Genomic DNA, 14,419 nt, shown 5'->3' on the forward strand with positions numbered 1-14,419 from the left:
AGAAATGCAGGATAAAGCAGATGAATCCTCCCTGGATCTAGAGAAAGCTGGGAGGATCAATGAGAAAAGAGGAAAACTGACTTACTTTTATTAATATTATAGTATTTTTCTGCCTGTCTTCATAATTAAAGTCTAAAACATGGCTGCATTTTTTCCATGCCATGTATGGTGCTTACATTTAAATCATCTATGGGCTCATGACTACACTTCAGTGAAACTAATGACATGAAAGTCTGTAGACTTGGGATGAGTCAGCATTTATAATAAAGATCAGCTTGGTGAAAAGAATGCTAAAATAGTTTATATTATAGTATTATAACTTTTATGCTTCTTCAGTTAATATGCTTTAGGAATGTGTATGATTACCACCAGACAGAAGAATCATGAATCATTCGGTTTCCAAAGGATGCCCACAGAGAACAACAGTCTCAAATGCAGACATTTGAGAGTTCCCAGATTACCTGCTGGAGCTGGAGAGATTGATTCAAGGTCTTTCATGGATAAGTTATCAGCTTTCCTCAAATGGAATTTAAATATTCTGCTTCAGAGGTCAGCTGGAGTTACTCTGGTATAAACTGAGGGTAGTCCAACATGCTGGGGTTAACCACCACCTGGGTTTAAAGGCAGATGAAGAAACGTGTTTTTTTTTCAAAATACCTGTGTCACTGTTCATATGTCTAATTTAGTAACTGTAAAAGTTAGCACTCTCACCAGAATTATCATCAGCTAAAACTATTGCATCACACCTGTCATGAGGTGTGAGTGCTGAGAAAGACTTGGTGGTCAACAAGTAGGGTAGCATCCAAGGACAGGATATTTCTCCACATAGGGATGAGTAGGAACCCTTGGTTTCATTTACCAGATACAGTCTGTTCTTTGAAGGGAGGAAAAGAACACAGAACCTTTCAGTGACCAGACACCTGCTCCTTCACATTACTGCGAATCACTCAGATTTCAAAAAATTAAGTTAGCTTGAAAAAGCAGACATGGAGTGTGGAAAGGAGTAAATACTATTTTCTCTTCATTTCATGGTGCAATGTAAGCTAAACATTCTTCATGAAATTACTAGCAAAATGTGGTAAGCATAAATATAAAACTGTTTTTGCCATGTATAGTTTTCAGTCAGTAAGTGCCATCATAGCAACAGTGTAGAGAATGGAGCCCTTACAAAAAATCAGCGATCATTCTTTTTTCCCCATTCTTTAGCTAATGTTATTCCTTCAGTGCTGCCATAGAAGCCAATGGAAATTTTGCTACAGGTTTTAAATGGAATACGTCAAGATTTTTGTGTTATAATGAAGAAAGATATGTTGAAATTTTGAAAGTTATTTTTGCCTTCTAAATGTAAAATACTCTATTTACCTGGTACTGTATCTGATCCTATTAAATAGGAAAAATTCCTATTTATATCAGCTGTTTATTAGTTACAGTGGAGTCTTGCAAAAGATATCTCACGGAAATGTGTTTTTTCCCATAAGGGAAGATTATGATACATATACACACATATAAAAGACAATAAAAACGTTAAACATTAAAACTACATTGACACCTCTGTCTTTAGTTTTGCTACTTAATTTCTCTTGGCTACATTTCAGCAAAGAGGATGATTTTTCCCGATGACTATGATTTATTTTTTTTTTAAAAGAGGCTTTCCAATAAGCAAAGGTAAGCTTCTCGAAACAGGTTGCCCATTACGAGGGGTGCTAGATATTTCATGCGGGTCCTGTAGGTTGGAAACACGGGTCTGTACTGAATATTCGGTAGAGATTGACGGCGTGCGTTTAAACGCCATCGCTGCTGGGTTTGTTCCACCCCGGCCCCGGCCCTCGCTCGGTCCCGGTGCGGCGCGCACGGCCGGGCCGCGGGGCCGCAGCAGCGGCTGCCCGGGGAGCTGCTGCCACCTAGCGGGAAATGGCCGCCCGCACCGCGCCGGGCCCCCGTCCGGGCGAGGCGTGCAGCTAACCCCGCGCTGCCCGCCAGGCCTCCCCCGACACGCAGCCGGGACCCTTCCAACCGCGCTGCCTCTTACAATCTCCCTTCTGCTCGATATACGGCAAAGAATCGCCTCTTAACGTACCCTTAGCTGTACCGGCTACTCCTCACCGGTCCTCATTAATATCCTTGTCTGTTCTATTGTGGAAAATATCAAAAGCTGTCACATAATAGGGGTAGATTTACCATAAAGAAAGCAAGCCCCACCTTGCTTCGGAAGTTTATGGATACTATACACTATAGCTTCCCATCGGTGCTACCCCAGGCCCTCAGCCTCCTGTGCACAAGTCCTACGGGCACAAGGGCCCGCTGCTCGTACTGCAGGGCCCAGCGGAGGTCTTTCGTGTCGGTCTCATGCCAACAGCATGCCTTTTCCCCCGAACCGTTATCTACCCTGCTACAGTCAGAGGAGGGGCTGGGACAGGTTAGCTGGTCCCCCGCTCCCCGCAGCATGACTCGAGCGCCTCAGGTTACGAAGTGACGGCCGCAGGGCAGCAGCCGCCACCCCGCCGCCGGCAGAGAGCGGTGCCGCGGGGCCCGGCCGCCGCCCCGCCGCCCCCGGGTGCCGGCCTCGCCCGCCTACACCTCCCAGGCGGCTGCGGGAGCCCCTTGCCCGCCTCCGCCCGGGGCTGCTGGGAGCTGTAGTAGCGGGCAGAAGGAAGATGGCGTCCAAGATCCGGGTGGTGCTGCGGCCGGTGAAGAGTATCGTGGTCCGCTTCTGCCCCTTCGAGTCCAACGTGGAGAGCACGAGGTGAGGGGGCCGCGGGGGCTGCCGGCCCCGGCCCCGCGGCGGCGGCCTGGGCGTGCGGCGGCCTTCGGGCCCACGGCCGGCGGGGAGGCCTCGGCCCGGCTACCCAACCTGTGAAGCACCCAGCGCCCTTCCTGCGCCAGGGCGTGGGGTCAGTACGCTCCACGGCCGTTGTGAGGGCTGAGCCTTTTGCCTTTAATTTTATTTGTCTGGGGGGGGGGGATGGTGTAGAAGCAGGGGTTACGTGTGCCCGTAGTGCGGCCTGTGCCCCAGGCCCTGCCGCAGAGCCCAGGCGTGGCGAAGGGCACAGGCCTGCTTCTCTCCTGGCCGGGAAATGGCAGCATCTGTTGTACCTCTCGGGAGGAGAACCTTCTTTCCCCAAACGTCTGCTTTACTGTGCATTGACTTGCGTGATCTTGGCCCTTGAAAGCTTGTATTTATCACGGCTTTGTAACTTAGTCTAGGCAGAACCTTAACGCTGCTGAATGAGAAGACGCTGGGTTTGTCATAAGGGCTCTGTTTATGGCGTTACCGATATGCACACAGCATTCATTCGGTGCTGATTTTTGGAGCATCTCTGCGTTTAAGGGTGGACCTTTGCTTACGGGCAAGTGCATTTAGCTTTACCAAACTACCCAGGGAGATGCCCCTCAGCTGCAGAGCATGCAGATCGGTAATCACTAGTCCAAATGCTGATAATGGGAAAGAGAGTGAGCAACAGCTGCTGCTGCTCTATCTTGGTACTTAACTGTTGGAGAAATCTAAGTAATTGTGCTTCTTGAGTGATGTAAGTTCTTCACCAAACAATTGTAAAATGTCATTTTGCAATAGCTTTACAGACATACCTACTTTTGAAGTGAGCTAATTAACTTAACTTAGAATGGCTTTAAGCTGCTGGAATGTCAATTTGCTGTCACGCATTTCAGAAATCTACAGGAGACCGAATGTTAAATAAATAAATAATGACTCTGAGCCAAACAATAAAGCATTGGCAAGTAACTGGTGTATAAAGAAAAATTTACATTACTTTGCTGATTTTTTTTCCAAAAAATTATTTTTACAAACCCAGCTAAGAGAAATGCACAAAGTGCATACTTTGGTATGCTTTTTACATATTAGCATATAAGGGCTATCTATTTGGTATTTTTAAGACTCATCTCGTAATAAGTACCTGTCTGAAATTATTTAAATATTTCATAATAAGTAAATAATACAAATATTAAATACAAATCCTGTTTTGTTTATACTTTTGTTGCCTGGCAATATCAAGATACTTAGATTAGTTTTAGAAATATACTTACTATAATTTCTATCTACCACCTACTTTAATGTATTTTTCAAATATATTTTCAGAAAATTTCTTAGATGCATAAACCACAAAAAAATCCAGGCCACTAATAGAAGCTGTGAAGTGACTGCTGATGTGAGACATGATGGATCTGAACCGCTTGTAGATGTTATGTTTGGTAAGGAGCTCATTTTTAATCTTGGGAAAAAAAAAGAAAATATTCCAGGTTTTCTGTTGTTATGAAGTTACTGTCTTCTCTATGATTTTTTTTTTTTTTTAATTTGGCTACTTTTATTTTTTTCGTTCTGGTCCATAGCTAGGTGTTGTGCAGCTGGGAGTAAAAAAGGGAGTCACAAACAGTCTGATGTCTAGATAAATGTGTATTTATGCCTTTGTACTACAGTAGGATCTGGTGGATCTTAGATCAAAGAAATTACTTAACTTCAGGGTTGAGCCTACATTTGTAGGGACGTGCTTGTGTGACCTTGCAGTCCAGTTCCAGGGAAGTGTAGCTCTGTTTTGATATAAGAATCTGTTCACTTTCTGTAATTTTTTAATGTTATCTGTGTGGAGGCACCTCAGTCTTGAGAACAGAAAAGTTGAATACCTTTAGTTGCTTATGTAACTTACTGTGCAGTTTGAAGGAACTGCTCATATGGCTGACACCATACATGTGCAGATGGACTTGCAGAATGAGGTCAACTGATGTACAACAAATTTCTTGGTTCCTTTGAGGCTATAGTGAGCAAGCAGGGAATTGATGGTGGAAATTTCATCAGTTCTGGAAGCCGCCCAGATTCTAGGCTCTGAACAGATGGCTTTAATCTGCTTTTGTCCTTTTCTCTGGCAGCATCTTCTTTCCTGCTGTGCTGTAATGGACCAATATGTCATGTAGTCCATTAGAATTTTCATTATTATTGATTCATGCTACCCCCTTTTCTTTAAACTTCCATACATTTTGTGAATCTGTAGAAATATCGAGAGTATTGAATATACTTAATTTTGCTTAGGAAAGTCCAGTTATTTCAGTGTTGACATTGCTTGTTTCTCCTTCCCCTATGTCTCTGTCTTTCCTATCCTTGTTTATAACTGTGATGTATTAAGACTTAAGCAGTAAAGCTTAATGTTTTTCACAGCATAAAACCAAAACAATTTATTCCACTAATGCCAAGAGCTATAGTTCTGAACTCTTTGTTCTCTAAGAGCTGGTTATTTTCCAAGGGAAGACTTTGCAACCCTTGTAGCTGGCAAACATGGGGCTAGAACTTGGATGCCATGCATGGTATTGCATTATATGGGTTTGAGTAAGGCTATTGTATTTGCACATCTTGCAAAAATAAATAACTAACTTAGGTACAGTACTTCTACTGCCTCCTCCCTGCTCTAAAATAATTTATTTCAGAATTTTAGACATCCTAGTGCTTTCTATTTTTTTACATTATAATCACCAGATTGTGTTAACCAATTCATCATTTTGGCTAAAGAAGTGAGTTAAACAGACCGTAGACAACATACTGCTAAAATGCTGAGCCATGTTAGAAATTATGCCTTCCAGTGCCTTCTGTGCCTTCTGTTAGATGACTTTGAGGGCATAGTATGAGCCATTTTTATCCAATATGTTCTTACTATAGGTATATATATAGGCAAATGTTTCAAATTTTTCAATAATGCAATACATAACTGAAAATTAAATGTGTACTGTGTGCAGTTTAATATACTTGTTTGTTGGTGGTGCATAATCAGATTCCTTGGTAAGCGGAGTACTTTCTAATCAGATGAGATGAACAGGGTATTTGGATTTATATATACAAAACAGAACTGCACACTAAAGGGATTGTGACTTAGACTTTGTGACTTCTTAAATTTTTGTCCCTTTCCAGCTGATGGAGACCGATTAATAATGAAGGGAGCCAACCTGACGACAATAGAAATGTTGACAGCATTGGGGTCCAGATGTAATGCAAAAGAGCTTAAGGAACAACAGAAAAGCAAGAAGAAGAGTCCCTGAAGAACAGAAGAACAACTGTGTTTACCTTTACGTGTGTTAAAAACAGCGGGCTGCACAGAAGGCTTTTCTCCTATGCAACAAGATCTGGAAGAGAGATGGCCAAAACAGTGAGCAGTTTAACATGTAGCAGAAAGAACCATTTAAATGTTCCCTGTCTCCCCCTGAAGGAAAACATAGTGGATCAACAACAGATCTTCTAACACTAGTGGGACAGAGTGGCTTAAGATGCCTGAATGCATCTTTTAAAGCAGCTGCCTTTCAGTTGCCTGCATGTTGAGAGTAATATCACTTGTATTTGCATATAAATGAATTATGCATATTGGCTATTAAATTAATATTGAACTGAAGACAGATCTCTTTGGACATTATTTTCTACAAAATTTCTGTACAGCAGAATGCAAAATACTGTTAGAGTGGTTATTATTTTTGAACATCAAGTGCAAAAATTTGAACAAAACTTTGAAAGTATTCATCGACTTAGCTGAGGGACAGCGCACTGCAAATTCAGAGTGCATTTTGTAATACTATGTTTATAATACATCTGTTGCTAAGTCCTTGCCATTTTTTTTCTCTCTTTCAAGAAAGTGTGAAATTTGCTAAATGTAAATTTAGCTCAGCAATTAAAATAACAAGGTAATGGGACTGTGAACACACAGTAGAACTACTCATGCTGCTTTAAAGTAGCCAAGTTTAGCTCAAAGGGAAAGGTAAGTTAGTTTCTTTGATAATTGGAGAAAAGTGCTATCTTTGAAGTTCAGATTTGTAATATTTTTGTTGCTTGCTTTTGGGAGATTTAGTGAAATACTTTATAAAGATCAAAGGGAGAAATTTATTTGGTGTTTATGGCCCTGTGTCCAACCCTGTTTATTAACATAAGTGCTTAAGTGTCTCATCTGTATTGCAAAGCTCTGTGGGTTTGGGAGGGTTGATCTCTCCTCAGGCTGTGCAGGTGAAGGTGTCAACTACACATGTACTCCATGTACATCGGTTTTGTTCTAGTTCAATTCATAATGAAAATAACTGAAATTACAGTTTTGAGAATTGTGAGTGCAGTACATTGAGAGGCATCAGTTCTACCTGTTGTTAATCATATGCCTGACTTATATGAAATTATAGTACATGTGTTTTCAAATTTAATTTAGCAGCAGATTTAGGGTACAATCTGAAATTGGTTTTACCTTAACTTTTGCCAAGATTTGTAAATGACACTGTCCTTTCTGAAAGCATCAGTGTTTTAAATAGCACTGTCAAGGTAGTTCTTAGCAACTTCTTCACCAGGATACTGAGGTCCGGGTGGTATCTTTCACTGGAGAAGCAGAACTGTGCTAAAGACATTTGGTAATATGCTATGGTGGCCTCCTCTGCAACAAACAGGAGAGAGTGGGATAAGATGATTGGGGCAGATGAGTCAATGAAATTTAGATGTGGGAGCAACGTAAGTGAATGACTTCGTCTGGGATAAATACCTTCTCTGCAGTCTGTTATTTTTATTTTTAATTTTTTATTAGGCCACCAGCTCTTCTAAGTGGTTTCATAGTGCTGAGCTCCCAAGCCTGCTACTGATCTCCCTTCTAGTGGAAGAGTCATGAGAACGTCTGAAACTGAGAGGATTTAAAATCCTGTGAATCTAGAAGAGGATCATAGAAAGTGGACCAAATAGAAATAAGGCTGTTCGAAGGACAGTTTGGGTATTTTTTTATTTTATTTTTTTCCCCTTCCAGTTTAGAAGAACATTGTACAGCATGACTTTACCTGAAGAAACCTGACAGGAAAGTCACAATTGTTCCAAGTAGAAGAACACTGCAGAATTTTTTATTCTCTAGTTAATCATGTATTCATATGCTCAAAAGCCCTCTTACTGTAATATATCAGTGATTTTTGTGTTGGGTTTTTGTCCTTTACAGTTTGTACAACAATGTCAGTGTGCAAAACGTGTGTTTAAATGTGAAACACTTGCATCTTAAATAATTAGCCATCTTTAAGTACTTAAAAAACATGTTAAACACTATAGAAATTTAGTATTATATTGGCCCAAGATTGGGGTCTATATTTGTGAAGAGAAAAGGGAGAAGAATGAAGATCACAGTTCAGGCTTTTTACAGCCAAAACCCATCCTCTCCACTGTTGAAAAAAGATGAGTATTTTTTGTTGTTTCTTTACTCGCATGGATAGGCATCCTGCTGTGTAAAGACATGCTCTTACTGGGTGCTTTCACTTTAACCCAGAGATGCCCAACCTTTTTGCTTAAGTTAAGCCAAAGGCATGTAACATAGACGCTGAGAGATGACTGACAGTTCAGTGGGTGAGGTGTTAGCTGACGCTACTTTTGCTGTATGTGCTAGTCACTGCAATTTGCAGTGGTAAAACTCTAATGTTTTGTGCATGAAAAAGTAATGACTAGGATTTGAATATGTAAGGTATAAATGAAAACATACAGGACAGAAAAAATAAAGCTAAAAATGTGCATTTTCAAGGCTACAAGATATTGAAGTGATACAAACAAGCAACTTGGGCAAGGAGGAACTCATCTGGTGATTATTATGCTAATATGTAGAAAATTGCTCTTCCTGTACCATGTAGATAAAGGTACAAATTTATTTTTGAAGTATGCTGAAGATAATCTTTAATGAATTTCTTCTCTAAGCATTTAGATAACTTTGCTGCAAGCTGTTCGTGCAGTATCGATTTCTGCTGCTGTCTGACTGACTGAAACAAAGCCAAGTGACCTGCCACTCTGACATCTTCCTGACATGCACAGTCTAGGGCTGTGGATGTAGGTGGTATTAAGGTCAGTCATGCAGAACAAAGCATGGCTGGGTGAGCACTGATTTTGCATGTTATTATTCTTTAACCCACTAATCTTGATTAGTGTACCACACCAAAAATATGAGTGCTTGCCTAAGTATAAAAGGAACTGGAACAGGCCCTAAAAGTACTGGGATTAATTAAATGCAAACACCATGTCCATGTAAGGTGTCTGATGACAGGTGATAACATTAAAATGCTTAGATCTCTAATACCTGGCAATTTAAAACAATTATTAGAATCATCTTAGACCTGTGTATTGGACAAGTACCTATTTATTTAGAAGTTCTTGTCAATGTGTAGGGAGAATAGTCCTGAAGTAGATGAATGTGCCACTCGGGTAGCACTCGCTGGTCAAGGTGCTTCCTTTTTAAGTATCTGCAGCATTGTTTTTAGAAAAAGAAAATGGTATCTTCATTGAAGATTTCAGCAGGGAGCAGCAATGTTAGTGAACATTTCCACATCAAGTTTTAACTACTAGCTGGCCCAAGTAAGTACAAAAACGCAACATCCCAAGGACTTTTTTGCAAGGTAGAAAGAAGTAGAAACATGCTATCAGATGTAGTTCATGCATGCTAGTGCAAATTCTGTTTTTTGTTATTTGTGGAAATGTCAATTTGGGCAATTTTGTAGGAGAAAATTGTAGGAGAAACTCTACAATGCAGTATTGCTGTGCGAGCCCCACTTGAGTGGAAAATGCTTTACATCTCAAGTATTTTGAAAGTGTTGCAATCTAATACATTTTTGCAGTCTGTGACCGTGCAGAAGATATCATCTACTAATTTCAGAAAATTGTCAACAACTATTTGCCCTGTAGGATGTGGAAGAATGCATTAATTTTGGCTGGCTTTTCCTAGTTCTTCCCTTTTACTACATATGAATTTTGAATGACAAAGGAGTTTATATGGTGTAAGGAAGAGCAAAAAAACCCCAAACCCTAAATATCCTTGGATTATGTTTTGACAGTTCTCAAAACTTTTGCTCCTGTATGTTATCATCTGCATGTCTACTCTGTGCAGGTGTACACGCCCCTTGCAGTTTTAAGAGCTGCTGGCTTACTGCTACTTCAGCTTTGTGTGACCAGTTTCCCTGGATGATGGACCCTGCTTCTCCCTTGGGTGGTTTGGAATCACCTTCAGACTGACAGGTCACCTGTCAGTGGTGCCTCTCCCAACTGCACTGCCCTCCCCTCCCTTCTCCTCCAATAATAATTGCCTTTTTCCTTCCTGGTGCTATTTGATCTCATCCAGTCTCACCTTTTCCCTGTGGAAGGCCTGAGCCTTCCAGAGGGAGGACTCTTCTGAGCCTTTTTTATTGTCTGCTAAGAGCAGACTTGTCTGCAGTACCTTCAAGCAGCCAAGGTGCTTTGGTCCAGGTAAACCACTACTTTTCTTCCCGCTCAGCCTCACTCTGTATGCTGAGGAATGTAGGGATAGAGCAGCATGAATGGTTGGAGGGGGTACTTTGTTTCTGATTTAACTTAAGTTAATAAGTCTTTAACTTAACAAATCATCTTTACATTGAGCTGGCCTTCTCAAGATTTTAGAAGACTGTGCCCAGGGATAGATGTTAGAGATGTGAGGACAAAGGAGCTGCTGATGTGTTTTGATGGTGTCTTGTTAAGTTTCAAAGTGGTACTTGAAAGCAGCGTTAAGGTAAGCATAGAGACTCTGCTTGACTTGAAGCGATCTCCTACATGCTGACAGGGTTGCCAGCAGAGGTTAATGGCATATCAGAGGAGGTCTCCGCATTGCGCTTCCCTGGATGAGGTGAGTTTGATTTGCCTACATATAGAAAGAACATTTATTTTAAGACAAAATAGCTGGAAAAGTGGACCAGCAGACCTGTTTCTGGAGGGAATGCTTGGTCAATAGGCGCAAAGCCTGGGAAAAGCGACTTAGTGGATAGGTTTTCACCAACTCTGGCAATCCCTGGAGGAAGTTCAGTGGACAGGCAGGAGGCAAAGCAGCAGGTTCCTTCCATACTCAGGCACTACTTTTCTATTTCTTTTGAGCCCTCCACCCTTTTTCAGTGAGGAGTCAATGGTCAGCCTTACTGTAGAAATAGTATGGTCAGTATGCAAAGCCAGCAAATTTGTCATCTCAAACACAGTTCTTGCACAGATTCACTAAATTGTCTTTTCATTACTGGTGAACCTGAGTGGTTCAAATCACTTGCACAAATAAACGGTAATTGTTTTCATGGAGTTTATAAAGTCTCTTTTTCTTGGTGGGGCTTTGTAGAACTTGTCTTCAAAATCCACCTCTCAAATGAATCTCAAAGTATTTACTGGAAATAGCAAATCTAAGAATCAGATGGTTAATTCTTCCTTTCCTTCACATAGCCTAGTCAGTATCAAGTTAAGCTGCACATAAAAGTGCCAGAATCAGTACCAGAAAGTATCTTGTGGCAGAAGCACAGGAAAAAATCAGGGAACTGCAATGTAATTTTTTACCTCCTTATAGATTTTCTCTAGCCTAGATTAGCTAAGTAAGATCGTAAAAAGGAATCAAGGACATAAACCCAAATACCATGAGGCTTTTCAAGTCTGGAAGAGTGAAGTGGAGAATACCTACCAGTCCTGCATGGTTGCCTGAGATGCCAGAGGCAAGAATTTTCTTAGAAGGTCTTTTGAACACAAGTCACGTAGTTGACACACTTGGCAAACGTGTGTTAGCAATGGGAATGGGATAATCATAAAAACTAGCTTTAGCTTCTAAATGGTATTTCTCTAGGTTCCTCTACGGTTCGTGAAAGAGCAGGGCTTTTCTGAAAGGCAAGTCAGAACCAGAAGCTAGTGCTTGAGCGATATCGCGGAGAGCCTGTCTCTTCCCACTGTGTGCAGGTGTGAGGAGACTTGTGCTTTTTGGCGAAACCTAGCCTTGTTGCCCCAAGATGAAGTCCTTTGGGAGCCCTGATCTGGTAGATGGACTACAGATATTCCTAATACCATATGACAGGATTTTGCCTAACACGAAGAGCAGCAGTTGCAGTCCCTCTCACTCCAATACTGCTGGGAAAGGCATTGGTATCTACATCACACTGAGAAAACCCTTCATCTGTAGAGGACAAGTGTCATGCTCTGCCCGCCAGATTTCTGTAGCTGTGATGCTCTCTGGTGACATCCTGAGAATGAAAAGTAGTGCAATTGTTCTAACTATAAATTAAATTTTTTTTCTGAGGTTACCTTCACAGTGGTGAATTAATATACTTGGTAATAAAACTCTACTTCTAATATGCAACCAAAAAATCATACTAAAACTGTATATACCCCTTCCAAAATCAAATGGGCACATCTGTAATTTGTGATTCTAAATTTCATAGGCCAATTACTCAGCGTTGGTAGAAATATTTCTTTAATCATTTATTCATTCCAAGTTATTTTGCCATTCCTTGTCCTTATTGTTCCAGACCACACAGAAAGGACAAAGTTGCAGGGTTTATTTGGTTTTCTTGATAGAGCTTTGGGATAGTTCTTTGTACACCTGAGGTTTCTAAAAAGCCACGTCAGAGTATTATCTTTCTGAAATTCTCCATGAGCAGGTATCCCCTGCTAATATGTTTTTGGTTTATGTGGATCAAAGACCTTTTCAGTGTTAAAACTACAGCAATGGACAATTCGTAGTTATCCTGATCTTAATTTTTTTAACATTGTAATGGCTATACAGATTATAAAATTCTGAAGATAAATAAAAATATTTTTATAGTAATGTGTGAGTGTTTGCTATTCAACATAGATATTGCTGCTAAATAAAGAGATTTTTTTTTAAAGCTTCCAAAATTAGACACAAGCTTGTACATCTGCAGTCACTGTGAGCTGGGCTGGAACTGACAGGTCATTTTTGTCTGGAATGAGGAAAATGAAGCCTGGAATACTCTTTCTGGTCACTGCAGTCTCTGGAGCTTTCTCTCCGGTCATTGAGGCAGGATACAACCAGTGAGCTGTCACACCATTGCCACAGTAATCTTTGCCCTCAATGTAAGCATTTCCCTTTAAACTTGCTTTGAACATGCTGCTGACAGCATACAGGACATATGCTGAGGTTGCTGGCATGTTAATTGCATTATAGTAATGCTCTGTGGCATCAGCAGGGATCAGGGCTCTGGTTGGCTCGGCACTGAACGCGAGCACGTGTGAGCCTGCCCGTCCCCAACAGCCAGCCACCCAGAGCAGATGCAGCAGTGGCCGGATCCACAGCAAGCACTCCTTGGGCCTATGCTCCTGAGACTAAGCTGTTCTGGAGAGCAAGGTGACTTTGTTTTGACTTGAAAACTAAGATGTACCGTGCAAAGCTCATTGACAAAATGCAGGCTATGCCCAACTCTTTAGCTCAGAGATAAGGAAATGCCCATACGCTAGAAGATCTTGTGCATATTGACGTACAGATGGAAACTTGCAGGTTCATGCGTTGCTTCATAATCCCTGGTTTAGTATTGCCCAAGCAAATAGCTTCTGAGCTGGAGTAAAGCTTACCTAGGCCAGCTATGCAACCATAGCATGTGTTTCATCATGTCTGCCCAGTGATGACATGGCTGGGAAGGGAAAACCACACTTGTACAACAAGGAAACAAACACAAAGCTGTGCTACCTATGCAATTTATCTCATCCATGCCTTGGGGGTGAGTAACTATTATTCATGGATTGCTTTATTCTTTTTTCATAGCTAGGGATAGGCTGAAGAGTAAAATTTGGGCTGTGGTGTCCAATTTCCCTGACAGTTTTTGAAGACAATTTTTCACAGGAGGTAGGTAATCTTGTCTAGAAGAAGCTTATCACTTGGAGAAGGTACTGTATATAAAAAAATATGTCTGTGTACTAGAAGGAAAGCAAGGTCCTCCCTTTTACACAGTAAAGCAAAGTATAGCACTATCAGATCGGGTTCCTTCCAAGTAAAACATATGGGCAGTATAATGAGTGAAGGTCTAGGGAAAAAGTTACACCTCCTATGCAACCTGATCAGCGATATGTTGCAGACAAGGAGGTGGTGCTCTGCCCTGCCCAAGCAGCAGGTATTGTGAGTCTGAAAGGCAAAATATGGCTTGGCTTGCATGCAGAGGGTAATGCTATGGCTATGTGAGCCTCAGACACTGCTGGCCACATCTTCCCAGCTCTCATGTCAGATGAAGCATCACTGCACAATGCACACTTGCCTGGAGGAGTAGAATGAAGGTCTCTGCGCACTCTTTTGCCTTGGTCCTTTTCTTTGTGCTTGGTAATGAGGGCCTATAATATCCTCCTCTTGCATGAGGTGCAAGGGCTTGACTACCTCAGGAAAACATTCACTCTGGCAGGCCCACGCTGCCAAGGTGGTGGTTGCTCCTAACTGTGGCTACGTGCTTTCCGTGCAGTTAATTGCCACGGAAGAATTTACACTTCTCATTGTAAATTCGATTCTTCTTCTCTTCAACAATGTGTAGTCTAACATGGAAACAAGCAAAACTTCAGAGAACTTCAGATGTCTGTGCTGAAACAGTAATATGTGGCATAGCAATTCAACGGTGCCCATATAGATATATGTATTCACTGCTTCCCCTTGGGCATATCTAGAGAAAAGAGGAGGCTACACACACAAAACAT

General features: G+C 41.4%; 1 protein-coding gene across 1 annotated transcript; it reads left to right on the plus strand.

Moving 5' to 3' along the window:
• The first annotated feature begins 2,608 nt into the window (after window positions 1-2,608).
• Window positions 2,609-6,383, plus strand: MRPL53 (mitochondrial ribosomal protein L53). The gene is made up of 3 exons (XM_040587665.1): window positions 2,609-2,743; window positions 4,094-4,206; window positions 5,909-6,383. The coding sequence occupies exons 1-3, from the start codon at window positions 2,655-2,657 to the stop codon at window positions 6,034-6,036; spliced, it is 330 nt and encodes a 109-aa protein (XP_040443599.1). The 5' UTR covers window positions 2,609-2,654; the 3' UTR covers window positions 6,037-6,383.
• Window positions 6,384-14,419: the final 8,036 nt, after the last annotated feature.

This window comes from Falco naumanni, chromosome 3 (genome assembly GCF_017639655.2).
Source record: "Falco naumanni isolate bFalNau1 chromosome 3, bFalNau1.pat, whole genome shotgun sequence".
Taxonomy (NCBI): domain Eukaryota; kingdom Metazoa; phylum Chordata; class Aves; order Falconiformes; family Falconidae; genus Falco; species Falco naumanni.